General features: G+C 42.7%; 3 protein-coding genes and 1 pseudogene across 4 annotated transcripts in view; 2 read left to right on the top strand and 2 right to left on the bottom strand.

The window, feature by feature from the left end:
- The window catches only part of LOC115111565 (dedicator of cytokinesis protein 5-like), a 53,422-nt gene extending 49,835 nt beyond the window's left edge, over positions 1-3,587 (top strand). For both annotated transcript variants that reach the window (XM_029637724.2, XM_029637723.2), the window contains exon 51: positions 7-3,587. In XM_029637724.2, the coding sequence (XP_029493584.2) occupies positions 7-111 (105 nt within the window). In that variant the 3' untranslated portion in view covers positions 112-3,587. The remainder of the gene's footprint in view (positions 1-6) is intronic.
- Positions 3,588-5,743: 2,156 nt separating this feature from the next.
- Positions 5,744-7,453, bottom strand: LOC115111031 (uncharacterized). Its single transcript, XM_029636914.2, has one exon. The coding sequence runs from the start codon at positions 7,110-7,112 to the stop codon at positions 6,135-6,137; it is 978 nt and encodes a 325-aa protein (XP_029492774.1). The 5' UTR covers positions 7,113-7,453; the 3' UTR covers positions 5,744-6,134.
- A 2,282-nt stretch (positions 7,454-9,735) lies between these two features.
- LOC115111564 (coxsackievirus and adenovirus receptor homolog) lies at positions 9,736-14,920 on the bottom strand. The gene is made up of 8 exons (XM_029637722.2): positions 14,814-14,920; positions 14,306-14,397; positions 13,668-13,837; positions 13,230-13,431; positions 12,566-12,718; positions 12,312-12,434; positions 12,057-12,195; positions 9,736-11,932 (listed from the first exon to the last, which is right to left on the bottom strand). The coding sequence occupies exons 2-8, from the start codon at positions 14,385-14,387 to the stop codon at positions 11,692-11,694; spliced, it is 1,110 nt and encodes a 369-aa protein (XP_029493582.1). The 5' UTR covers positions 14,388-14,397; positions 14,814-14,920; the 3' UTR covers positions 9,736-11,691.
- A 6,624-nt stretch (positions 14,921-21,544) lies between these two features.
- On the top strand, positions 21,545-23,449 carry LOC135565107 (uncharacterized; annotated as a pseudogene).
- The last annotated feature ends 3,139 nt before the right edge of the window (positions 23,450-26,588 follow it).

The raw sequence follows: 26,588 nt of genomic DNA, 5'->3' as shown, positions 1-26,588 counted from the left end.
CCATAGTTCCTTCCTCCTCTGCCTCAGAAAATTGAAAGCAAGCCCCCTCCACCTCCTCCTAAGACCAGGAAGTCTATGTTCCCCGGCTCCTACGAGCACAGTCCTCAGTGAGGATCCTCCACCTGCTGCCTGGGATGGCTTGGTTTATTTTGTGGTACTGTAGCACTTTATTGTTACATAACTATTACAGGACCAGTACCTGTTATGTACTTCAGAATTACATGTCAACAATTTATATTGCTGATTCTTACGACAAGTAAGAACCAACCAACTGGTTCTTGTGGTGTATGTGCCCTGTGAATATCTAAGAAACAAGCATACAGTTAAGTCATTAAAACTCGTTTTTCAACCACTCCCCAAATTTCTTGTTAATAAACTATAGTTTTGGCAAGTCGGTTAGGACATCTACTTTGTGCACTGCACAAGTCATTTTTCCAAAAATTGTTTACAGACAGATTATTTCACTTATAATTCACTGTATCACAATTCCAGTGGGTCAGAAGAATACATGCACTACGTTGACTGTGCCTTTAAACAGCTTGGGAAATTCCAGAAAATTATGCCATGGCTAATTGGCATCTATTATGATAGGCTAATTGACATCATTTGAATCAATTGGAGGTCTACCTGTGAATGTATTTCAAGGCCTACCTTCAAACTGTGCCTCTTTGCTTGACATCATGGAAAAATCAAAAGAAATCAGCCAAGACCTCAGAAAATAATTATAAACCTCCACAAGTCTGGTTCATCCATGGGAACAATTTCCAAACACCTGAAGGTACCACGTTCATCTGTACAAACAATGGTACGCAAGTATAAACACCATGGGACCACGCAGCCGTCATATCGCTCAGGAAGGAGACGCGTTCTGTCTCCTAGAGATGAACGTACTTTGGTGCGAAAAGTGCAAATCAATCATAGAACAACAGCAAAGGACATTGTGAAGATGCTGGAGGAAACAGGTACAAAAGTATCTATATCCACAGTAAAACGAGTCCTATATCGACATAACCTGAAACGCCGCTCAGCAAGGAAGAAGCCACTGCTCCAAAACCGCCATAAAAAAGCCAGATTACGGTTTGCAACTGCACATGGGGACAAAGATCGTACTTTTTGGAGAAATGTCCTCTGGTCTGATGAAACAAAAATAGAACTGTTTGGCCATAATGGCCATCGTTATGTTTGGAGGGAAAAGGGGGAGGCTTGCAAGCCAAAGAACACCATCCCAACCGTGAAGCACTGGGGTGGCAGCATCATGTTGTGGGGGTGCTTTGCTGCAGAAGAGACTGGTACACTTCACAAAATAGACGGCATCATGTGGTAGGAAAATGATGTGGCTATATTGAAGCAACATCTCAAGACATCTTAAGTCAGGAAGTTAAAGGTTGGTCGCAAATGGGTCTTCCAAATGGACAATGACCCCAAGCATACTTCCAAAGTTGTGGCAAAATGGCATAAGGACAACAAAGTCAAGGTATTGGAGTGGCCATCACAAAGCCCTGACCTCAATCCCAATAACATTTGTGGGCAGAACTGAAAAAGCAGGTGCGAGCAAGGAGGCCTACAAACCTGACTCAGTTACACCAGCTCTGTCAGGAGGAATGGGCCAAAATTCACCCAACGTATTGTGGGAAGCTTGTGGAAGGCTACCCGAAACGTTTGACCCATGTTAAACAATTTAAAGGAAATGCTACCAAATACTAATTGAGTATATGTGAACTTCTGACCCACTGGGAATGTGATGAAAGAAATAAAAGCTGAAATAAATCATTCTCTCTATTATTATTCTGACATTTCACATTCTTATAACAAAGTGGTGATCCTAACTGACCTAAGACAGGGAATCTTTTACTAGGATTAATTGTCAGGAATTGTGAAAAACTGAGTTTAAATGCATTTGGCCAAGGTGTATGTAAACTTCTGACTTCAACTGTATTTCTGAAAAAGTAGTAATAACGGTGACCGAAACACATTTCCCAAGGGACTTTGAAATGTTGTTGTATATATTTTATATCACTGCTAGGTAAGGGAATGATCAAAGCTTCAATTTTATCTTTTGTCATTATGTGTTAGAATCACACTGAACTGTTAATAAATTCCGGTGCATTCTTCACAAAAAAGCAGAGGCAATGACTGCATTTTAATGTTTTATTATGTGATATAGCTAGGTGAAAACCTTTTAATTAGAATCACTATTACTGATCAAAGGCAGGGAATGTGTGGTATGTGATTCACAACTGGTTTCAGCACGCACAGGCTTGGATTCTGTTGTTGATTATATAGTTTACATCTATGGTTGCATCAGCACTGACCTAAAATGACAGTAAATGCCACCCCTTGACGTTTTGGTTCTCTTTGCCCCGTCATGGTCATAGCACATAGTACATGCATAGTAGTCCTTTTTGAAGGAACTGAGATTGTAATCAAAATGGCATTTTCCCCAAATCATTGAATCAGTAGTATTTGTCTAAGATAAAGTCAAATTGAATAACCTTGACTGACTCATAATACTGTGTAGCTATGCATTAAATCAAATCAAATGTAATTTGTCACATGCTTTGTAAACAACAGGGAAATGCTTATTTACACATTTTTTAGAGACATGCACTGGATTGAATTAATGTAAATTTGATTTTATTGTATATATTTTTTTTAAAGAACAAACTACTTTATATCTTGACCTCTTGCTTTCTATACAAATCAGCTTAATCTATTTTGTTGAAGCAAGTTCTCATTTATGGTAGAGAGAGAATGTTTTTTTGTACAGTTTTCAACAGAACATTGTACAAATGGCAGCAACATGCTGAATTGTGAGTACAACTTACATTTGAAAATAAGAATTGTCAATACTAACTAAAACACAATAAAAAAACAGATGTAGCCAATGAGAAATGTACAAATAATGTTCACCAACAACTGTTAAGCAGGCGAACAATGGCTGGGATGGCGCTGCAACGGAAACACTCAGTCCTGCAGTGGATCAGTTAAGTTGTGGAGTGGGTCAGGTGTACACTAACAGATGATCGTTTAGAGCATATGGTGGTACGGATCGGATTGCGAAGGATCTTGAGAGACTCCTTGCGTGTGTAGAGTGATTGTAGGTCCAGATTGGTGCATGTATCGGAGTAGGAGGTGTAGTCTGCCCATGATGATCTGTACTGCTCTTCTCTGGTCCCTCTCAATGGTGTCCCTTGGTTAGCCCTGAATGCCACACTGGAGCAGCATATTCCTCCACTAGTCGGATGTAGGTGGTGAAAACCATTACCAGGTCCAAATATATACATTCTATACTTTTTTTAAATTCAGTCTTATTTTTTTATGCAGTGCTCCCGTTGTCTGCTGAATTGCTCATCCATGCATGTGATGTATTTCAGAAATTACAGGTTTGATTTATATAGTGCAAGAATGAGTCTTTTATTTTCGAAGGGAACTAACCTTTTTGTATGAGTTTTTCTAACAATGATCAGAACAGATATTTGGTAAAGAGATTTATAGCTATACTAGCATGAAGAAATGTAATATACATTTTTGACCAATAAAACTTGTAAAGCCGACCATAACAGAAATAAATAATTGAATAAATGTTATTTGTTTGGTGACTTTTGTTTGTTATAATATGTATGCTGATGAGGTAAAATGTTCCGTTGAAATGAAGTATTGTTACAGAAGGCTAAACTCTCAGCCTCTAAACTGCCAGCAGAAGTTCTTAGAATCATTATCCTTTACTCATCTATTGCCTTTATCATCCCTTATATCTCTTATCAAGGACATAATAGGCACTAGACGGGACATCATTATAGCTTCTTTGATCAATAATTGTGATAATTGCGATGATAATGTGGCTGCTGAGATTGTTTGACAGTGAGATAGTTTTCATTCTGTCACACAAAGCCTAATTTTCTTTCCATAAATAGTGAGAGAATTTATGTCTGTCAGTAATTTCATTGTGATACCATCGGTTATTCATGTTATACATATGATTCTGTTTCAGTTATATTCATGCTTTATTTGTATGTTCTATATTGAGAAGAACATTTATTTTTTTACGTAGCATTATGTTGAAGTGGACTTAAGTAAAACACAATAATGTTCCCCATACGTGAAAGCAGTTTGTTTCTGTATAGTAGTGTGGGCTGGGCTGGGGAGAGAGGTTTATTGCGTAGTTTAGTGTCGTTTATTGCAGTAGGGCCTGTGTGATATTTAGCTACTGGTCATGTTAATCTAGTTTGCTAATGGCCTGTTCCTTCCTGTCAGATACTGGGGGACAGGATATCACTCTCCCTGCAGTCCCTTCGTCACATGGCCACAGACTACTGTAGGGATGTTTCCAGGCTGCCCTGTGATGTGTGCTCATCCATGGACGAGTTTAGCTGGGCTTGGTTTTTACCGTCAACATTTACCCATATCTTCTTGGACATAAACAACATTCCTGACCACATGCCATTGACAGACATAAGTAGACTTGAGTGCAGCTGTCTGATAATAAATGCCCCTGTGTATCTCCGTATTAGACTTCACTAGATGGTGCTAGAGGGAATGTAGCGGTGGGGTATTTATTGTCAGTGTTGCCGAAATAGGACAGATGGTTTTCACATATTTTAAGAGGTGAAAAGTAACTAATTATAACTACTCTTGTTTTCAAAGTACGTAATTTTACTTCTACTTGAGTAAAATTTCATTAAAGTAACAGTACTTCTACTTGAATAGGATATTTCAGTACTCTTCCACCCCTGATGAGTGAGTGAGTGAGTGAGGGAAAGAGTGTGTGGGTGAGTCAGTGAATGTCGGACGGTCCTCTGGACAAGTAACAAGTATCAGAGGGGTGAATGAGGGATTGAATAGGTGAAGGATTGGACATGTTTATTTATGGAGTATATTGAAGTCTGGCAACTTCATTGTTTATGTACTTTATTTTGTATTGGTTTTGTATTTATCAATACATTTTAATTGCTTAGAATGTTTCATGTATTTTCAAATGTTAATAGTATATTATTTTTTACAAATCCTTCATTTTTTACCTTGTAGCAACTCATAAATTCCTTCTGTACATTAATTTCCTCTCTTCCTTTTCAATTTAATGCATGGCAAAGATCATGTGTAACAACTTTCAAGTAACCTTAGCGAAGGTAGCTAATTATTAAGGTTTTTATATAAAATAGTAACTCAATTACTTTCACTCGAGTACTTTTTTGCTACTTTTTTTACCTTTACTTGAGTAGTTTTTTTTACACCAGTAATTTTAAATCTACTTGAGTAAAATGTATTTAAAGTAACAGTACTTCTACTGGAGTAGGATATTTCAGTATGCTTTCCACCCCTGCATATTTCCCTTAATATTCTAGATGGTTTGTGAGCAGAGGTTATACAGAATGTGTATGCAACCACTATACATCACATCGTACAGATTTTCAGCAAATATTAACCACCCTTTCCAAATGCAGTTTGATTGGTAGAGTGTCTTGTTTGGTTGTTATCTAGTAATGACCTTGGTATAGATGTCAAAGGAATATACAGAACCATAAGAATCCCATTCGCTATGCTCTCAACTGAAAAAGATAGGAACTGACACTGGATATTAGCTATTGAGATGAGAGAAACAAAGGCGAAATAGAGGCATTTATTGTAGGCTATGGCAAAGCCCTATAATGAGTAGCCATGATATTAATATGGACTGTAAATCTTTAATCAATATCTGTAATGGCAAAAGACATAGGTTATTCATGAATTAATAACTACACCACATTGAAAAATATTCTTAATTATACTGAGAAGAACATTAAACAACAGAGACAGGGCTGTTAGCTAAAATACTATAATATTTATTCACATGTTATTTTATATATCTAATATAGGTTTATGCCTGGAAAAACAAGCCACACATTGAACCTAATGATGAAGTTAAGTGGTCAGACAATAAGATGACTCTAAATCCATACTATCCAAACATATATATAGTGCTTTTCTTCTAACAGAGATACTCAAAATGCTTTACATAGCAGGGGGAAACTCACCTCATCACCACCAATGTGGGTCACCCACCTGGGTGATGCACGGTGACCATTTTTGTGCCAGAATGCTCACCGCAACATGTTAAATTAATGTACCCAAGGCCATTGTGGCTACCCTGGTCTGACTCAGTGTTTGACTGTGTGAGCAGAGCTGGGTTTGCATTTGGTCTCTGGCACCTTTAGGCAGGACAGACAGGGAAACTCATCCAGGCCGACATTGTAAGAGTGGAGGAGAACCTTCCAGAATGTCTTCTTACCGTAGATAAGAACCAAGGCACTGAAAGTGGTATAGATGGAGGTGAAGAGAAAAGAGAGCAGAATAGCATTCTCTTTCTTCACCGTCACCTGATAGTACGCATATAGATCAACCACCATGAAACAGAGGAAAACAACCACCAGGGCGAGGGTCATGCGTATCACCCGCATCTCAGAGCCCAGCTTGGGTGCGTGGGAACCATTGGTACTGGCCTTCATGTGCTGGAGATGGATGCCCAGGTGAACAGAGATGGATATGCAACACTTTACCATCAGAACTCCCGGTAGGATATTAGAGAGGACTAGATAAACAGTGTTATAGATCATGCCAGGGGTGCCATTAGGCATGATGGAACCGCAGTCCTTGTTTTCCGATGTATTGTTCTCAGGGACGAGGACAGTCAGCATGGGCAGACACGTGCTGAGACCACACATAGGGATGACCAGGACCACAGTGGTGACGTGCTTCAGGATGGCCTCCTGGATCTTGGTGTAGCAGTGGATGGGCTCGATCACTAGCTTGGTGCTGTAGTAGAAGGTCAGGAAGGAGGTGGTCCACATGATAGTGAACTTGAGGCTGAACACTGTCAATATCATTAAGGAGTAGAACAGCTCTTCCAGTCGGCAGTCTTTGTCTATTTCGGTCATGGTCATCCAGAGATAGCAGAGCAGCTGGTGAGCTCCATTGGCCAAGGACAGGGCTGTGATGATGGTCTCACAGGGGGTCCAGTGTTTGTTCTGCTTATAGCTCTTCAGGCTCATCAGGAAGATGAACAGGTTGAAGAACATGGTGAGGACGGCCATCAGGCCAGTTATGACCCAGATAGTCACCTTATTAGCTCCTTGCATGGTGCTGTTGGTTCTTTAAACAACGTCCACCAGCTAATTTGAGGTGTTTTAAGGTGTGTTTGAGGTTGAGGGGGAGGTAGTGCTCGAATGTTTCAATACCATATTTTGCAAGCTTTTTTAATATGACATTTACTTTCAAATTCTTCACTTAACACAGACAGTCAAGGGTATTCTTCATTTGAATCAGACCAACACATAGCCAGGAGCTTTCTGTTCTCTGTAGAAGAAATGTACAAATAGAAAATTAATTGGAAAACATTTTAAAGTCCACAAGGGTAAGGTAAGCAATTACACCATGTTGAGTGTGGCTATTTTGGATGTAGCTTTACCTCAGAAAAAGATCCCTTTGCGTCTGATGTTTTTTCTTGGATATTTTAGTACAACTTGAAATAGGTTGTCTGATTTAAAATCTTGGCATTGAAGATGAAAATATATTTTTGAAAAAAGGTCAAAGGATGGCTTTTAGAAGTTGCCTGAAGATGTTGACTGAGAACGGCATCGCAAGTTGAGGCACAGACCCTTTGATTTCAGAGTAGCCTGATTGGAATTTATAGAGAAGCATCAAACTCTATTCACAACAGTATTTGCATGGTGGGGATGGCAAAAGGCAGTGGTGGCAGGGTATTTGCATGGGCCTGGGGTGAAGATGTGTGTATATCCGGTGGAATTACTGTACGAGAAGTACTGCAGCATGACAGGTTTGCCAAACCACAGATACTGAACAAAACCTCTCAGGCAGGAGGTCCAATGTCCATGCAAATGTAGTTCCTGGAGCTATGGCCACAGATTTACACATTGTCCCACAAGGTCAATTTACGTGTCATAAAGGGGGCAACCTGCCTTTGGCTCACCTTCAAATTCTGTGTTAATTCATCACTTTATAGCAGGGCTGTTCAATTCTGGTCCTGGAGAGCCAAAATGCTTCAGTACCTGGTAGTTAATTCCACTCACCTGGTGTCTCTTGTTTGAATCAGTCCCTGATTAGAAGGAGAGGATGAAAACCAGAAGTGTTTTGGCCCTTCAAGATCGACATTGAACAGCTCTGCTTTACAGGGTCAACCTTGTAAAGCAATAAAGCCTTCTGCTTGGCAAGAGCACAATGAAAACATGCTTATTTATTTGTGGCAGGCTTGAATCTATACTGAATAAAAATATAAACGCAACATGCAACAATTTCAACGATTTTACCGGGTTACTGTTTATATAAGGAAAGCCGTCAATTGAAATAAATAAATTAGGCCCTAATCTATGGATTTCACATGACTGGGCAGGGGCGCAGCCATGGGTGGGCCTGGGTGGGCACGGGCCCACCCACTGGGGAGCCAGGCCCAGCAAATCAGGAGTTTTTTTTATTCTCCCCAGCTCAATGTGCACCCGTGTAATGATCATGCTGATTAATCAGCTTCTTGATATGCCACACTTGTCAGGTGGATGGATTATCTTGGCAAAGAAGAAATGCCCACCAACAGGGATGTCAACAAATGTGTGCACAAAATTTGAGAGAAATAAGCTTTTGTGCGTCTGAATTTTTTAAATTTCAGCTAATGAAACACTGTACATGTTGTGTTTATATTTTTGTTCAGTATAGAAAGAGGAGTCTAAGTTACAGGTGTCAAACTCATTCCACAGTGCCAAATGTCTGCGGGTTTTCGCTCTTTCCTTGTCCTTGATTGATGACTAAGGTCACTAATTAAGGTCACAATTGGTTGTTTCCGGCGTAATTGAAAGGAAAAACAAAAACCTGCAGACACTAGGCCTTCCACGGAATGAGTTTGACACCCCTGCTATACTAATGCTGCGTTCAAAACTACTGGGCACTCAGAACTTGGAAATCTTCGACATCCGACTTCAGTGCATTCAAACCAACTTGAGAAAAATCGATTTCAATGGTCAATCCAACTCGGGGCCTCTTTCAAGAGCTCCGATTTTCTGACCTGAAGATCACTGACGTCATGATTTGACCTCATATTTTCAGAGTTTCCAGTTGTTTTGAACCCGGCAGTAGATCCAGTATTATGCTCTATGGCAGGGATGTCAAACTCCTTCCATGGTGGGCCTAGTGTCTGCTGGTTTATGGGGTTTCCTTTCAATTAAGACCTAGACAATCAGGTGATTGGAGTTCCTTACTAATTTGTCAACTTAATTAATCAATCAAATACAAGGAAGGAGTGAAAATCCGCAGACATGCGGCCCTCCGTGGAATGAGTTTGACACCCGGTCTGTAGTATGATAATGCACATACCAAAAAGAGAAAGCAAAAACCCAGAGATCCTTGCAGCCAAATCAAATCATTGTAGACATTCCACACTACTTCTACATAGATTGAAAAAATTCTTTCATCATAGACTTTCTGCCAGATTTTCTCCCCTGAGCTGTCTACTTCTGAAGCCAGTCTGCTTCATACTCTTGTTTTCTACCAAAATCAATATCATATTCACATATCTGACTGGCACACGATGTTATTCCATCTCATCATAAAAAAAGATTTCCAACGAAAGTCTGTCAATCAAATCTGCAGCATCACTAGTCAAAATTAGTTCCCTCGTGAATTTGGCTTGGCGTGTTGAGGGTGGGGTCATTTGCTTTTTTCAGTTGGTGACACAGATTAATCACATTTGTTAAATTAGTAAAAAAAAGTGCTTTATTGGGAAATTATAGAAAGGATGACAAACATTTTAGTTACTTGTCTCCTGGTCAAATTAAAACATACATAGATTTTTTTTAAATACATCTGACACTCACATACATCTGACACTCACTGCATACATACACTTTAAATATAACTTTTTTTTCTCATTTGCAAAATCCTGAATTTAGCTACACGTGACTCAAATATTATCCATTGCACTATTGCACCAATAGTCCCCAGGCTAAACTTCGGGTGGAAGTGGCTGGGAACAGAGTTTGTGAGCAGAGCGTTCCCAATTCGACTGGAGCGTGATTCCCAAAGGCTGGAGCGTAGGGCTCTGCTCAGGCTCCAATTTCGCTCTCACTTCACGAGCTCAGGCCAGTACCACTCACTCCACAAGCTCAGGGCATGCCCGGCCCAGCATGCATTTGCAGTCTACTTGTGTGCTGCTAACTATAGCTACTATCATGGAGTTCGCTTAATATTTTCAAAAAGAAACTGATGAAACACACAGGTACAAAAAATCTGATCTCTTAAACCTTAAGTGTATTTTTGTTCTATTATCTATACAACAGGCCATAATTGATTTTGGCCCAATAGGCCTGGCATATTCACACATTCAAGCAGCTTTCTGTTTTGATTGGGTTATTTAGCCTAAAAACATTCAGGCCTACCTATTGCCCAGCAAGAGTGGTCAAAGGGGTGTTTAGCATCCCCTGGGGCTCTGCACGTGTGGGGAGGGTATTCTCCGTTGCTGGCCGTCTCTCCAGGCACTATGCATGAGCCTGAAGCCACAGACTGGCCAAACTTGTATTTAAAAAAATTCAAAGGCACTAATAGGTCATTTTTTGGTGTATTTTGTATTTAATTCTAAGTAAATCACAGCCTATATATGCAATTAATAAACTACAATGATTTAATACAACAAAAGGTTGCTCTTTATGTCCCTACCAGCCTATTGTGTCGCACTCGCAAATGCTTCACTATGTATTTTTTGTAGACTATAGCCTTGAAATGATTTAGCCTAAATAATTCATTTTCGTTCCTTCTTAGGCTCCCTGTCTGGATTTCCAACCGCTCAACTCCCTCACATGCTCTGGCTGGGAACGAGATTATACATAAAACATATCCTTTAATAGAGTACCACAGTATGAATCTCAATACCCATAAAACCTAGCGGTCAAACAGGGAAATGGTTCCAATCGTTTTTCCTCCATTGTTTCCATAGGGGATTTTAGAAACACTTAAAATAAAATAAGAGCTGTGTTTCGTGTAGGTTTACCCTGGCGTGACATTTTGATAACCGTGTAAATATCTCTTGGACAAGGTGACTTTTATCAATATATTTGCCTGTATGTGGCTATCATAAAGAACTACAAATACCATGATGATCTGGACAAAACTGCCGAATCGAGGCAAAGGTAAGAATCTCTCGATTAACTATCTACATGTTAGCTAAATGTAGAATTGAAAAAAATTGCTAAACTCCTTTATACTGACAATTCTGTGAACTGTCTTGTGCAAGTTTTAAAATTGACACATTACCTGTTAGCAAAGGTGTCAGGAGCTTGCACTGATTTGTAGTCTTGCATAATGTCTACTTTGATGCAAATTAGCATTTTCAAACAGAGAAAATAGAGCCAAATATTTTGATAAAAGTCACCTTGTCCGAGACAAATTTAAATGCTTATCAAAACGTCATGCCAGGGTAAGCCTACACAAAACACAGACCTTATTTTAAGTGTTTCTAAAATCCCCTATGGGAAAAATGGAGGAAAACAATCGGAACCATTTCTCTGTTTGACTGCTAGGTTTTATGGGTATTATGACATCTCAACTGTGGCGGTCTATGCCTGCATGTGATAGCTGTTTATACTGAAGTTTGGTAAAATGTCCTAAACTGACATTTCAAAAATGTGATGAGGTTTCTTATCCCGACCCAAATCATTGTTACACAGGGTAGCCATAACTGCTGTCATATTTCAACAGAGGAGGGGCCTGCTGCCTGCTGGGGGCGGGCGTGCCTTTGCTCCTGTCTGTGTAGATGCTGCTGTGGCCTGATTCTGACCTCTTGGACTGGCCCTTTCTTACTGAGCTGTAGACCACCCCTGGGTGGGAGCGGTAGCCTAGGACCGAGCGGAAGCTGGAGTTCCTGCTGGCGGGGCGACTCTCTGGGGCAGGGGCATCCTCCCTGGTGGGCAGGGGTAGTGCCAGGCCACAGAGGAGAACACAGAAAGGTAGAAGTTAAATTCATTTTCCAGTTTGTCTGCTGCAGCCTGTAATTCTTGGAATGTATGGAATGTGATATTTCATACCTGATTTCATGGGCAACCTCCTTCTCATAGCGACGCTTGTGGCAGCAGCAGATCAGAAGCCAGATGAGAAGCAGGAGGAGGAGCAACAGTAGCAGGCCACCAATCACAGCACCCACTATGGTCCCTGCCTTGTTGGAAGCTAAAAAGGTCCTGATATTCAGACAGGTTCCAAGGAATAGGTCCACACATATGCACCGTTCTCACTTTCTTTCTCCCAATTAACAGGCTTAAAGATATTTGTGGTTTTAAACTTACGGTTGTATGCGTGCAGGGTGCATTTACACTGCACTTTGCTAACAGGATTCGACACCACACAAAGATAGTTTCCCATGTAGCTCTCTGAGTGATTTCTTATCATCAGCTCTCCAGTCTGAGAGTCTAAAAAAAAAACACAAAGACAATCACTGCCAGCTACAAGCCACACCTTACCGCAGTATATCAACATGTACAGTAGATCTATGGTTATGTGTGCCATGTCTTATCTAGATGCTTTAGTTCTTGGTTCCTACTTTGTGTTGCTGTGGGCGGGATGGCCCCTCCACTCTCTCTGGTCCAGACATAGTTGATGGGGATGGATCCCACGGAGGACTTGCATCGGAGGGTGACATCGCTCCCCTTCTCCTCGCTACCTTCAACCCAGCACTTAGGCATTGATGGTGGAACTGGTGCAAGAGAATAGAGGTAAAACAGTGTCTTTGTAAAGATTTCCTTTGATGTACCGTACTAGGGGCGCAACTTTCACTGGGGACATTGCATTTTTGCCCCCCCTCCCCCCTCAGTTTTATCATTGGAATGTGATACAAAACAAAGCAACGGTGTGCTTTAGGACACTGGACAGAAAAATGTATATAATTATGTTCCCCCCGCTTCTAAACCCAAAGTTGCGCCCCTGTACTGTACATATGCATTTTTGCAACCAAATGCAAAAATGGGCCAATGTGTAAACTTGTTGATTTCTTCTAAGTGTATTTCCACCAGAGGAAATTTGGTATATTGATAGGAACAAAGGAAAGAGGTGTGGCTGCTGGATGGAAGTATCGGAGATAACAAGGCGTTAACAGGGTGTTAACATTCCATCTCGGTGAGAGAGCAAATTTTAAAACGGCACACAGGACAGTGGAATGATGAAACTGGTAAAACAGAAACCAGTCTGGGAGAGGCGGCCTTCCTCACCCATCACTACCAGAGTGACTTTTCGCATGTCGACACCCGGCACTTTCTTGACTTTGCACTGGTAGGTGGCTGTGTCTGAGGCTTTCACTGCAGAGATGGAGATGGATGCGTCTCCCAGTGTGGGGTCTCCTGTGAAGTCCATCCTGGTAGACAAGCTGGGGTCTCCATAATGCACTTTTTTGCCTCCTGAATAAGATAAGATCTAAGAGATAGAGTCAGTTCAATGACAAAAACACAAGTATTGATAACACATATTCAGAACACGTTTTTTTTTACTGAAACAGTGAGGATAAGATCTCCAAGACTAGTCTGACCTAAAATATATGAGTGGATGTTAAGACTAACATATTAATTTGATAATGCATGTTTCATCTCCAAACCCTCCCCATAAGTTATCCATATCAAGGATCCCCTCTGTCCCCTGCTCTGTAGTCTCACCAGCTGGTCTTTCTGGGTCATGTCTGGACGGACGTTCAACCACTCAATGTCCAGTTCTCCTATGTCAGAGGGGTCAGGGGTGAAGGTGCACCCCAGCGTGACTGTCTCCCCCTGGGCTTTCTGAATGGTCTGAGGCCCTGTGGATGTTATCTGAATACCCTCTATGACATCTAAGGGTTCAGAGAAAAACACACATTCAGGATTGACACTTACAAAGAATGTGGAGTCCCTCAGGCAGGGACAGACTAAAATGACAACTTCTAAATGGGGAGAAACTGCATTAGCAGTTCACAGAAGTGTAAATGCATTTCTGATACATTTGATATATCCAACATGTAGGACAGACACTGGCTATTGAATGCAGCAGAAACTGACGTTGTTATGACCTGGGACACTGTCTGGGCTCCACCCCAACTGCTGTTTACATTGAGCGAAATAAACCTGTTGCGTAGGAATGTACAGTCAATGCCTGTCGCACAGGCACATCTTACATCCCCTGACAAAGATAAATGGACAGAAAAACCTTGATATGAATTCAACTAAAATGTGGTCTTGTACAGTGTGGGCCAGAAGGGCCCAACATAATGGATAGCATGGGGAGACTAGGTTAGGAAACCCTGATTTATTTGACAACTCACCTGTGTTGAGATAAACTGTTAGCACAAACATCACAGCCAACTGTAGTCTTGAGCATGTAAGGCACTTTCGCATAGTGACCATATTGGTAAACCTGTATGGCACATCAAGAGAAATATGATTACAATTATTAACTGAATTGTTTGAATGTGTACTTCCTCATTGTGATTTTAATCTAGTTTTATGGAGGAAACATTACTCAGCTAACAGATATGTAGTCTTTATCATGTACTGAAACTACAACGATAAAATATGCTCACTCTTTCTGAGGGGCGCTCTTTCTGAGGGGGATAGATAACCTAGGGGAGTAAATACTACAAGAGGACATATACTCTACAATATAACCAACTGTATTTTACGTAAGTGTTAATTATCCCCCTCTCCAACTTAGTGGCTGTTGCTGAGTGAGTGAGGAATTTGAAAATGTAACTCTTGATTATATCAGCTGATATTCATAATATTTTGACAGTATTCAAGACAACAATCAAACAATGAAATAATACAAATTACCTTTCTGTTCAGCAATATTCCAAAGGTAAAGTTGTTTCCAAGAGTCCTGACAGACTGAAACAGCACAAAACCTTTGCTTCCCTTCAGTTGCTCTCACCTGAAACTGTAACCTCAGGTCACGCCCTCTCTATTTCCATACAGTCCTTCCTCTGCTTCTTCTTCTACGGTATTATGACGGTACGCAAACATATGTTAGAGGTGCATGCCACCACCTGTTGTGTGGGCTGTGTATCAGCCTACTGTTTTGGGAGTGTGAATTCATAACATTTTGTGACACAGAAAGGAGAGGGAAAAAAGGATGGGAAAAGTGAATAAGAAATTGCCCTACCAACTAACCCTATACCCATTAAAACCTCACTACTACTTGGCCCTATTTTATCCTATACCAGGCTGGCAGCCGGGAAGGACGGGACATTATCGTTCAACACACCTTGTAACTCTTCTGCAATAACATCTCGTACAACCAAGTACTTCTTTGCAGCTGTCACCACAACATCTATTTTCAGTGATTTACATCCTATGCCTGCTATACAGTTGATAATAACCAAGGTATGAACACTAAGTAACCAACCTTACTGAAGCACATGTTATTCCTATCACTCTCTTTTGGCCTCGGCCTACTCACAGGGAGCCTCTGAGGATTCCTCGCCCTTGACCTATCTTCCTCTACTACTCTCTTCACTGCCTCAGCATACAACACCTTCTGTACTACTCTGATCCTTGGCACCTCAACCTGCCTTTCTCTCACGAACACTTCTGATCTCCAGCACCATGGCTACCCCTACAGTCAACACACACAACGTTTCCACCGATATTACACATTCCTTTCTCTCATGCCCTCCTGCACACTTCTCATATCTAGGAATCTCCCTCCTGCACACTTCTGCAACATGACCATAAGCTTGACACCTAAAACACTGTAATGGGTGTGATGGAAATGTTTATGTTTGTGCTTTTCAAATAACATATTTCTTCGTTCTGTTTGTGCTTTTCTATAAGCCAATTTCTGTGTTCTTGCAAGTGACTGATTGAACGAATCCTCATTATCAATATCTACAATTTGGCAGAACACCCAGAGCCTTGTTTAGAGAAAAGATATCTCAGTTTCAAGGTCTCAGCTTAGAGAGAAGAAGCTTCGTGAGGTATTGGTCTGTCACATGCATGACCCAGTATTGGTCGTCACATTGTTGTGGAATTATCAGAATTAGTTGAGTAACATAGATAAGATGTGTTATTTTCATGATATGCTTATGAGTTATTTCTCATAAGAATGTATTTTGTTGTACCATAGTGGTGGCCATTGGCAGTTATCTGTTCTATGTCAGGACTAAGTTGCATGGGCCACAGAGAGGGGAGATGTCAAGGGGTCATCATGTGTAAACATATCTTTTCGGTGTGGCAGTGACTCCCTACTTTTCTCATCGGGGAAAGAAGGGTGACAGTGTCTGGAATCATTCTATGCTCCCTCTTTGTTGACCTATAGGGTCACTCTCCTCTCTGTGAGTTTGTCCTCTGATTGGTTGTATTTAGAATTGGTTCTATCTAAATTAAAATTTGATATAGATCATAGGGTGGGGGTAATGTCTTGGTACCATTTTGTACCAAGGACGAGATAAGAGCTTTGTTTAGGAGACCAAACTGAACGATAATTTATAGCCCACTCTGTCTGACTAGGGGATATTCTCTCTGAAGTAAGGTTTTTTCTCTCTGTGTAAGTTCCTAAGACCTGTGTTTTGTCATGTCGTCTAGGAGGGGGTGGATCTTTGCTATAAAGGATCCCATTTGCCATTGTGTAAGGCACTCTCAACTCTTCATTAGAGATACTGAAATGTTGAAAGTCAAAATGCTATTGCAAAAGCTTAATTATTATTAAAGGTGAAGATTAAGCATACCTCTGACTCGTGTGTGATTTGCTCTCTCATCAGTTGGTAATTAAGGAAATTTCCACGACATTTGGCGACGGGGATGGGATGTGAATCTTCACTCGGTGACCGCTCCTGACGACCTAGGTAATTGTGCACAAGGGATCCCTCAAAATCAGGATCTCAGGGAGACCACACTTCGAGAACGGAGCAGATGGACCAACTAAGATCGGAGAGGCAGCGAGCCGAGTGGATACCACATCCCGAACATAGTAAAAAAAAAAGATTAAAAAAAGAGGTGAGATGAGCAAACCACATTTGAAGTTTGAGTTGGATAGGACTTAGAGCTTGGTGAAGCCCTAGTGGAAGAAGAACCTCATTCTGTGTATCTGTGTGATTGTCTAAGTGACTCTCAGAGGTGGTGAATTCCAATTATTTTAAATGTGCTAGCCAGATATGCCATGGGTTACTCTGTGTGAGTACTGTGTAGGAACGTTCTGTGTGGGCGCGGTAGGTAGACTCTGTGTGGGTTACCTTTTTATGTTCTGATGTCCTGTGTGGACACCTGACCAGTTCTGTGTGAGCATCTGATCAATCCTGTGTGGGTGATCAGTCAAATTCTGTGTGAAGTACTTAAGGAATTCCTGTTGTATTTTTTTTTTCTCTCCCTGTGTGTGTGTGTGGGTGTGTGAGAGAGAGTGGGAGTGAGATTGTGTGTGTGTGTGTGTGTGTGTGTGTGTGTGTGTGTGTGTGTGTGTGTGAGACTAAGGAGCCATGGGCGCGCGCGAGTGCAAAGAACCAGGCATTCCGGACCCTCCTACTGGAGCCTTGAAGGTTATGGTAGATAAATGGGGTAGGGATATTCTGGAACAGGTACTTCTATGGCATAGAGAGGGTGGTTTTCATTTGACAGGGACACTAAGTGTGACGCTGTTAGATGAGGTAAGACAGAGATTGGTAGAGAAGGAAGGTAAACTAGGAAAAAAGGATCAAATTGACTGGGTGAAATTCAGGAAATGGGAAAGGGAAGCTGACAAACGGAAGAAAAGACAGGACACATTTCGGGGAAAACCCTGTCAGAATATGGTAGTTCAGACTGAGGAAGGAGAAAAGAAGGGGAAAGATGAAACAGTGAGAAGGAATAGGAAGGATGATGATGACAGAGATTGTCCCCCTCCCTACTTTACTCCTCAAACTCTCTACCCAGTGTTGCCGGACCTCCCTCCTCCTCAGGCGCCTCCTGCTGATCCGCTGGATGCAAGACCACTACAACCTGCAACCCCACCCCCTGTCTCTCCCAACACCACGGTGATTGATCGTCTGGCACGGAGTCCTGACAGGGTCTGGAGTGACTCCGGCCAGTCTCACTGGAGGCGCAGTGGGGGGAGCACGCCAGAAGGGGAAAAAAATCAACAATCATTTTCTCAAGGCTCCTCCACTCAGCTCCAGTGAGGAAAGTGAGGACGGAGGGGCACCCCAGTTGACTCCCCCGTTGAAGGACCGTCTACGGACCAGGAGGGAGAGGCGTGTCTCTACCCCCTTCCAATACGACCCAGCATCAGACATGTATCATCAATACCCTCTGATGGCCTGTCCTAACCCTCAGCCTCAACCTGATGATGCTAATGCTGCTGCCGCCGCAGCATGGAACCCCATTGTGTATGTCCAGAGGACGTGGAGACATGATGAAATCAAAGACATTGTAGAGGACCTACCAGACCCAAGTAAGGACGCTGTGAAATATTCAGCAGAGATGAGGGTATTATAATGGGTCAGTACAAACCATCTGCTGCTGGGACTCAGGTGGGCGGATGTACAGGGACAGTTTGATTGCAACTACCTGTGGGCTGAGAATGGCGCATATCAGGACCAGATAACGGCGCTGCTGGCCAGGATTGTGGAGATGTATCCAACTAAGACTGACTGGACTGCTATCAGAGAATGCACTATGAAGAAAGATGAGGGCCTGGAGGCTTTCAGAAAGAGACTTGAGACCTCTTTCAGGCTACACAGCGGTATCAGACCAAACGAACACGCATATGGGGATCTGCTGAAAGACGCCCTAGTGAGGGGTCTGACACCGGGCCTGGAGAAAGCTGTGAGGACTACCTGCATCAGTTGGGAGACTGAGCCATTAGCAACGGTGGTACAGCACTGCAAGCATGCTGAGAGACAACAGAGTACACAGAAGGAAGAAAAAATAAACGAAGAAAAAGTAAAGACACAGAAACTACAGGCTGCCCAGATGACGTTTTACAAGGGAGCAGCCCCAGCAGGGACAGGACGAGTGGGTGGAGTGCGCAGGTGCTACAACTGTGGGAAGCCGGGTCATTTTGCTGCTGACTGCTCTGAGCCAACGAATCCACAGAGGAACAAAGACAGGGGCGGACCGAGAGGAGGGGCCCGAGAGGAGGGGGCAAGAAGAGGAGGAAAAGGAGCACATGCATGGACAGCCCCATTCCAACAACAGCCGTGGCAGCCACCTCCCAAGCAATGGCAGGTCGGGCCACCTCACGGGGTCCAGCAACAGCAACAGTGGGGACCACAAGGAGTCCCTCCAGGCAGAGGACAAACTGGAGCCTGGCAGACGGGGTCGCCGGCACAGACGACCCTGTACAATCCGGGACAGGGACAGGAGGAGTATTGACATGATGAGAAGACAGGGACAGTTGTGCTAAAATCCTCAGAGCAACAAGAGCATTTGTTTTTAAAGTGTCACACCCTTCCGAGAGTAGAGCCAACAGTGGAGGCTTGCTTCAATGGTGAGTCATTAATATTTCTTGTTGATACTGGGGCTGCTATGTCTGTCATTAACTGCAAGGCTATGATAAAACCTCCCATGTCTAATGAAATAGTCAAAACTATAGGGGCTTCAGGCCTCCCACTCAGAGAGCAGGTAACTATGCCTCTGCCTGTCTCCTTTTGTGAGGAGAAGTGTCAACATCAATTTCTCTACTCTGACCACTGTCCTGTCAATCTGATGGGCAGGGACCTCCTGTGTAAACTGGGCATCAACATAACATGTGGCCGAACCGGTTTAACTGTTATTCATGAGGAAGAGGAGGAAGAGGGGGAGCAATTGATGTTAATGTCTGTGTGTTGTGACTGGTATTATGCATGGGATGTTGATGATGAGGTGCCCAATATTGCTCGTGTTTTCTCAATGGCCAAAACCCATTGGGGCCACGAGGGCAGTTTCATGTCTGAAGCAGGCTTACATTGCACCTCCCATTTTCACCATTGACAAGAGATCTCCATTATGAGAAACAATGGCTGTGTGATACATTACAGAATGAGTCAGTGCAGTGTGAGGGTATATACTGTAGCAGTGATTTCTGTGCTTTAGGGGTTAATCTAACCCCTGCACAGAAAGAGCTCTACCTGTTTGAGGATAGCGCACTACAATGTGTCCCTGGCAAAATCAGACAGAGTAGAATGGGTGGATACTGGAATTTGGATGAAATGCTTGGTTGATGCTACAGACTGGGAGATGCACCCTGATGGGTCAACTTATTCACCCAGCACACTGACAAGTTGTTACCCACTCAGTTGGGGAACACCAACTGAGAGGGGTGTGCATGGTGTTGATCAGGTTTCTTTTTCTACCAATATCATGTTGTTGAGTGAAGACTCACCCCTCCTGAGAGGGGTCCCTGAATGCCTATGGGCAAGGGACAAGTATGATTTTGGGAGAATAAAGGGATGGTAGTCACTCCTAAAGATACTAGGCGCCCGTCTAGAGCACAGGATCCACTCAGTAGGGAGGCAATAGCAGGTATTACACCTGTTCATGCATCCTTGTTAGCTAATGGTGCTTTAATTCCCTGTCCAGAATCACCCTGTAACACCCCTATCTTGCCTGTTAGAAAACCTTCAGGTGAGTGGAGATTTGTCCAGGACTTAAGGCCTGTGAACGATGCAGTTTTTGCCCGTGCCCCGGTGGTTCCTAATGTTACTACACTGTTGGGGGCGGTACCACCCACAGCAGAGTGGTTCTCTGTGATTGATTTGACAAATGCATTTTTCAGTATTCCAGTGGCACCAGAATCTCAGTTCTGGTTTGCTTTCACGTTTCTAGGAAAGCGTTTTACTGGGACCGTCGTTCCAATGGGTTATGTGGATTCCTCCGCAATTTTTTTCAGCGGCTTTAGCACAAAATCTGGAGGGTTTTATACCCCCTGAGGGCAGCACTCTGATTCAGTATGTGGATTATTTGTTGTTGTGCTCCAGCTCAGTGGAAACTTGTGAAACTGATACTCGGGCTCTGTTGATATTTCTCACTGAGAATGGCCACAAAGTTTCAATGAAGAAGTTACAGTTGGTTTCACAGGCAGTGAGGTATTTGGGTCATGACATCTCTCCCAATGGCAGGCAGCTGGGTAAAGAGAGGATACAGGCTATTCTCTCTGTCCCACAGCTGGTTACTAAACGACACATGATGTCATTGACTGGTATGGCAGGGTATTGTAGGGCGTGGTTACCTGACTATGCTGAGGTGGTGCAGCCGCTTGCTGACCTTATTTATGGCCACAAAATGGCTATGAGTGACAAAATTAAGTGGACACCAGAGGGACTGACTGCTCTGACCAAACTGAAACAACTCATGACTACTTCTCCCTGTTTGGGGCTCCCTGACCATTCTAAACCTTTTAACCTTTTTGTTTGTGAGAAAAATGGTTTTATGTCATCTGTTTTAACACAGGAACATGGAGGAAAGCAGCGCCCAGTTGGGTATTATTCCAAACAGCTGGACAGTCTGGCCAGAGGTCTGGTTTGTTGTTTGAGAGCTGTGGCTGCTGCTACTGAAGCTGTGTTGGCTTGTGCAGACATTGTTGCCATGTGTGAACTCACTGAACACGTTCCTCATGCTGTACATGCTCTTATTTCACAGGCAAAGACGGCCCATCTAACACCAGCTCGACTGCTCCATTATCAGAATGTTCTTCTGACAATGTGTCATGTGACCCTAAGAGGTGCACTGTGTTAAATCCTGCTACTTTGTTGCCCACCGAGGATGATGGAGAGCCACACGACTGTGCTGAACTGTTGGAGCTTGTCTCTAAACCAAGGTCGGATTTAACTGATGTCCCTTTGCAAAATGCACATTTGGAACTGTTTGTAGATGGCTCTGCTCAGCGTTCTGAGAAAGGAGAACCATTGGTTGCGTATGCAGTTACTACTGCCTCAACCACACTGGAAAGTGCTAAATTACCCTCCCACCTTTCTGCTCAAGCAGCAGAACTCTTTGCACTCACTAGAGCTTGCATATTAGCTAAAGGCCAGTCTGCTACAATCTATACAGATAGCAGATATGCCTTTGGTGTGGTACATGATTTTGGTACTCTGTGGAAACAGCGCGGCTTCCTGACCTCCTCTGGTAAGGCGATCTCTCATTCAAAACTTGTTGATAACTTGCTAAAAGCTATTTAGCTCCCTTCTGAAATTGCTGTTTGTAAGTGCCTTGCTCATGCTAACTCTTCCGACCCTGTCTCCAAAGGTAATGCTATGGCTGACTTGGCAGCTAAGGCAGCAGCTGTCTCATTGGAGGCCCCTGTGTTACAGATGGTTTTACTTCCTGATAGTAACCTCTTCTCTCCCACTGATATCTCTGACTTACAATCCTCTGTAGGTCCTGTTGAGTTGAGGAAGTGGAAACGACTATGTACATATGACCAGGTGCAGAAACTCTGGCTGGGCCCGGCTGGGCTACCAGTCTTACCACGTTCATGTTTCCCCTACTTAGTTAAGTTGTCACATGGAAGAGATCATGTGTCAAAGGGGGGAGTTGTTGATTTTGTAAATACATTTTGGTTTGCACCTGGGTTTTCTGTGTTTGCTGAACAATTTTGTGCAAAATGTGTGATTTGTATGACTAACAACATGGGAAGAGGTATTCCCATGCCACTGTCGGCTCATCCGACCCCCGAAGGACCATTTGAAAACATAATGATGGATTTTATTGAACTCTCTCCTTGTCAAGGTTACAAATATTGTCTGGTGATAGTGGATGCCTTCTCCAAGTGGGTAGAGGCATTCCCATGTCGACATTCCACTGCTATGACAGTAGCCAAGAATCTCCTTAGGGAGATCATCCCAAGGTGGGGGTTACCATCTAAATTAACCAGCGACAATGGCTCCCACTTTGTAAACCTGGTGATACAGAACTTGTCTGAGAGTCTGCAGATAGACCTCAGGACCCATTGTAGCTATAGGCCGCAATCCGGAGGTTTAATTGAACGCGTTAATCAAACGCTGAAATCTAAGATGGTGAAGCTTATGGCAGAGACGGGGCTTTCTTGGGTCACTGTGATCCCCCTGGCGCTGATGTACATGTGAGGGAGGCCCCACAGAACCACTGGATTGGCTCCTCATGAGGTTCTGACAGGTAGACCAATGAGGATGATTAATTCTCCCCTCCCACAGAACAAGCTGACACTGATGGGCTGTGACGATGACATGGTAAGTTATTGTACTGCTCTAAACAATGTTCTGAAGGCTATTTTCCCCAGGGTGAAAGCGGCTCTACCCCAGCCCCTGGTGGGGATCCTGCACAAACTGCAACCAGGTGACTGGGTGGTGGTGAAAGACCTGAGACGAAAGCATTGGAACCAGCAGAGGTGGACTGGACCATACCAGGTGATGCTGATTACCCCCACTGCTGTTCGCGTAGCTGAGAGGTCTACTTGGATCCACGCCAATCACTGCAGGAAGGTGCCATACTGCCCACCAGACCCTGAGGATGGAGGACCAGAGACGCCTGAAGTCACCGACTAGATGGGAGGATCAGGCCCAGACTCTACGCATCATGTTTCTTGCTCTGGTTTTGAGCATTCTCATTACAGTTGCCATATGGACAGTGACTCAAGGACAACCGGTCCTGGAAAGACAACATGGTACGGACTCGACTGATAACCGTTCAGTCCCACTGCGGGACTTAAATAACAGCCACTCCAGCTCGAGCCAACGGCAGGCTCAGGACAAGAGTCCAGCAAACAATAGCCGCTCCCATATCGAAAGAAGAAGAAGGTCGATGCATCCACTGGATGAGCATCACAGTAGGAATCACGAGGGAAACACTTGGTGGTCCCTGCTTAACTATACAGTAAAGACTGAACTGATGTTAGGAAATACCTCCTGTTATGTATGTAGCTTGTTTCCACATTCAGCGATCTCCCCATTCTTACAGTATTCAGTAGAGGTCAGCATTAAAGACACTCTATGTGCACTAGAGGCGCTCTTGTCAAATGAGAACACATGGGGTCAACCTTCACTAGGTAGAACACTGAGGGATAAATGCATTAATGGTAATTTGTCATCAACAAAAGATTTACGGGGGGGATTTGATTGTTCACATTGGTGTAGTAGAATAATCTTAGAACCTAGATCCCGTGTACCAGAACCTATTCAAGTCCAACCCCGGCGAACCCCATTTAGGACCTGTCATTGTCACAATCCAAGCAATATTTCCATACCACAATTAAATGAATCCTATCTGGGAATGTCAACATGTGTCAATTATAGTGTTTTCCCAATAGGATGTAGCTAGAAGAAGGGAACATGCAGCTCTGGATACCCCGTTAGACTGAGGGTGGGACACACCATTATTGATGCTGAAACTGACAATCGTTCTCCTCATCAATTTGGCTCGGCAACATTTACTGATCATTATTGGATTTGTGGGGATAAAGCTTATCTCTACCTACCCACAAATTGGACAGGGTGCTGTGTTTTTGGTAAACTAAACATCTCCCTTGTGGTAATGCATAAAACTAATTCCTCTATTCCAAGCAGGTTAAGACTAATTAAGAGGGACATCTCGCAATACAATAATGTCCCTGGTGACTCTTGACGATCCTCGAAATTGGAAAAGTTCTGGCGTGGTTTAATCCCCTGGTATGGGGCATCGGAGAATGCACATGAGTTGGATAGGCTAGGATATCATTTGGAATCCCTGGTAAATTTGACCACTGCAGGGTTTTCTATGATAAGACCGGAATTACAAGCCACTCAACTCATGGCAACACAAAATAGGGTGGCACTTGACATGTTGCTAGCACGTGAAGGAGGGGTGTGTCAAATTATAGGAGATCACTGTTGTACATTTATACCCCAGGGAGATGACAATTTGACTATTGTAGTGGAACATTTGAAAGAGCTTAGGGGTGTTCTCGAAAGGGAACACCAGCCTGACATCAACTGGAATCCGTTAGGATGGGTTCAGTCAGTGTTTGGTGCTTGGGCTGCGACCATTTTCCACTGGTTAATCTATGGTCTAATATTACTGATTTCTCTGTTGCTAATTATCATTTGTGTGAAGAAATTGTTTAATAAAGTGGTTGATGTTGTTCTTACTATGCCCTTGCTTGCAAATGAAGTAGGTGTAGATGAGGAATCTGAGATTGATGGACAACAATCAGGTGAACACAGTGAAATATTCTCACTAGACAGTGTAGATAGAGGGTTCACTGTATATGAATGATTTCCCTGACCCATTCCCTATTCCTGACTATATCTCTGATAGTGGGGAATCCAATTCTAAGCATGAGGACTTAGAGGGATGACTGTCCTATAGGTTGTAATGATGCCTGTGTTTAGACATGGGTTATCTTGTAATTTTGGGAGCATTTATATGTTTTGTTATTTTTTATTTTTACTCAACAAATGTATTATTCTATATGTTTAAACAGGTGCAAGTCTGTATTATGGTATTAACATTGTAAACTCAGTTTCTGATGGGTGAATACTTACATTGAAGGGATTTGATTCTTTATCTTTAAATTTTGATTATGGATTTTTTAATTGTATTATATACTCTACTGTTAGTAAGGTGCCATGTTACTATTCTGATTCTTCAGAAGTGACTGAGTCCCTTGAGAGGGGAATGTTGTGGAATTATCAGAATTAGTTGAGTAACATAGATAAGATGTGTTATTTTCATGATATGCTTATGAGTTATTTCTCATAAGAATGTATTTTGTTGTACTATAGTGGTGGCCATTGGCAGTTATCTGTTCTATGTCAGGACTAAGTTGCATGGGCCACAGAGAGGGGAGAGGTCAAGGGGTCATCATGTGTGAACATATCTTTTCGGTGTGGCAGTGACTCCCTACTTTTCTCATCGGGGAAAGAAGGGTGGCAGTGTCTGGAATCATTCTATGCTCCCTCTTTGTTGACCTATAGGGTCACTCTCCTCTCTGTGAGTTTGTCCTCTGATTGGTTGTATTTAGAATTGGTTCTATCTAAATGACAATTTGATATATATATCATAGGGTGGGGGTAATGTCTTGGTACCATTTTGTACCAAGGACGAGATAAGAGCTTTGTTTAGGAGACCAAACTGAACGATAATTTATAGCCCACTCTGTCTGACTAGGGGATATTCTCTCTGAAGTATGTTTTTTTTCTCTCTGTGTAAGTTCCTAAGACCTGTGTTTTGTCATGTCGTCTAGGAGGGGGTGGATCTTTGCTATAAAGGATCCCATTTGCCATTGTGTAAGGCACTCTCAACTTTTCATTAGAGATACTGAAATGTTGAAAGTCAAAATGCTATTGCAAAAGCTTAATTATTAAAGGTGAAGATTAAGCATACCTCTGACTCGTGTGTGATTTGCTCTCTCATCAGTTGGTAATTAAGGAAATTTCCACGACAACATGAATGAAGCAAACATTAATTATGAATGATAAATATAAGCTAAATCATGCAAATATAACTTGTTAGTATATAAGGGAACTCATGTGACTACCCCATTTGAGCTCACTTCAGACCGGTACTTTATGCATCTATGTTTGACTGTGACCTCTCCAGCTTCCTGACAATAAAGAGGGATTAATTTAAGATTGACTTCGAGTGTCCCTCTATAAAAATTTCCACAATTTGGTGTCACGAACTGGATGATTGATTCTGCCTGTGGAG

Source organism: Oncorhynchus nerka, linkage group LG27, assembly GCF_034236695.1.
Source record: "Oncorhynchus nerka isolate Pitt River linkage group LG27, Oner_Uvic_2.0, whole genome shotgun sequence".
Classification (NCBI taxonomy): domain Eukaryota; kingdom Metazoa; phylum Chordata; class Actinopteri; order Salmoniformes; family Salmonidae; genus Oncorhynchus; species Oncorhynchus nerka.
Note: the sequence above shows the minus strand (reverse complement) of the source record. Positions and strands in the feature narration are given on the sequence as shown.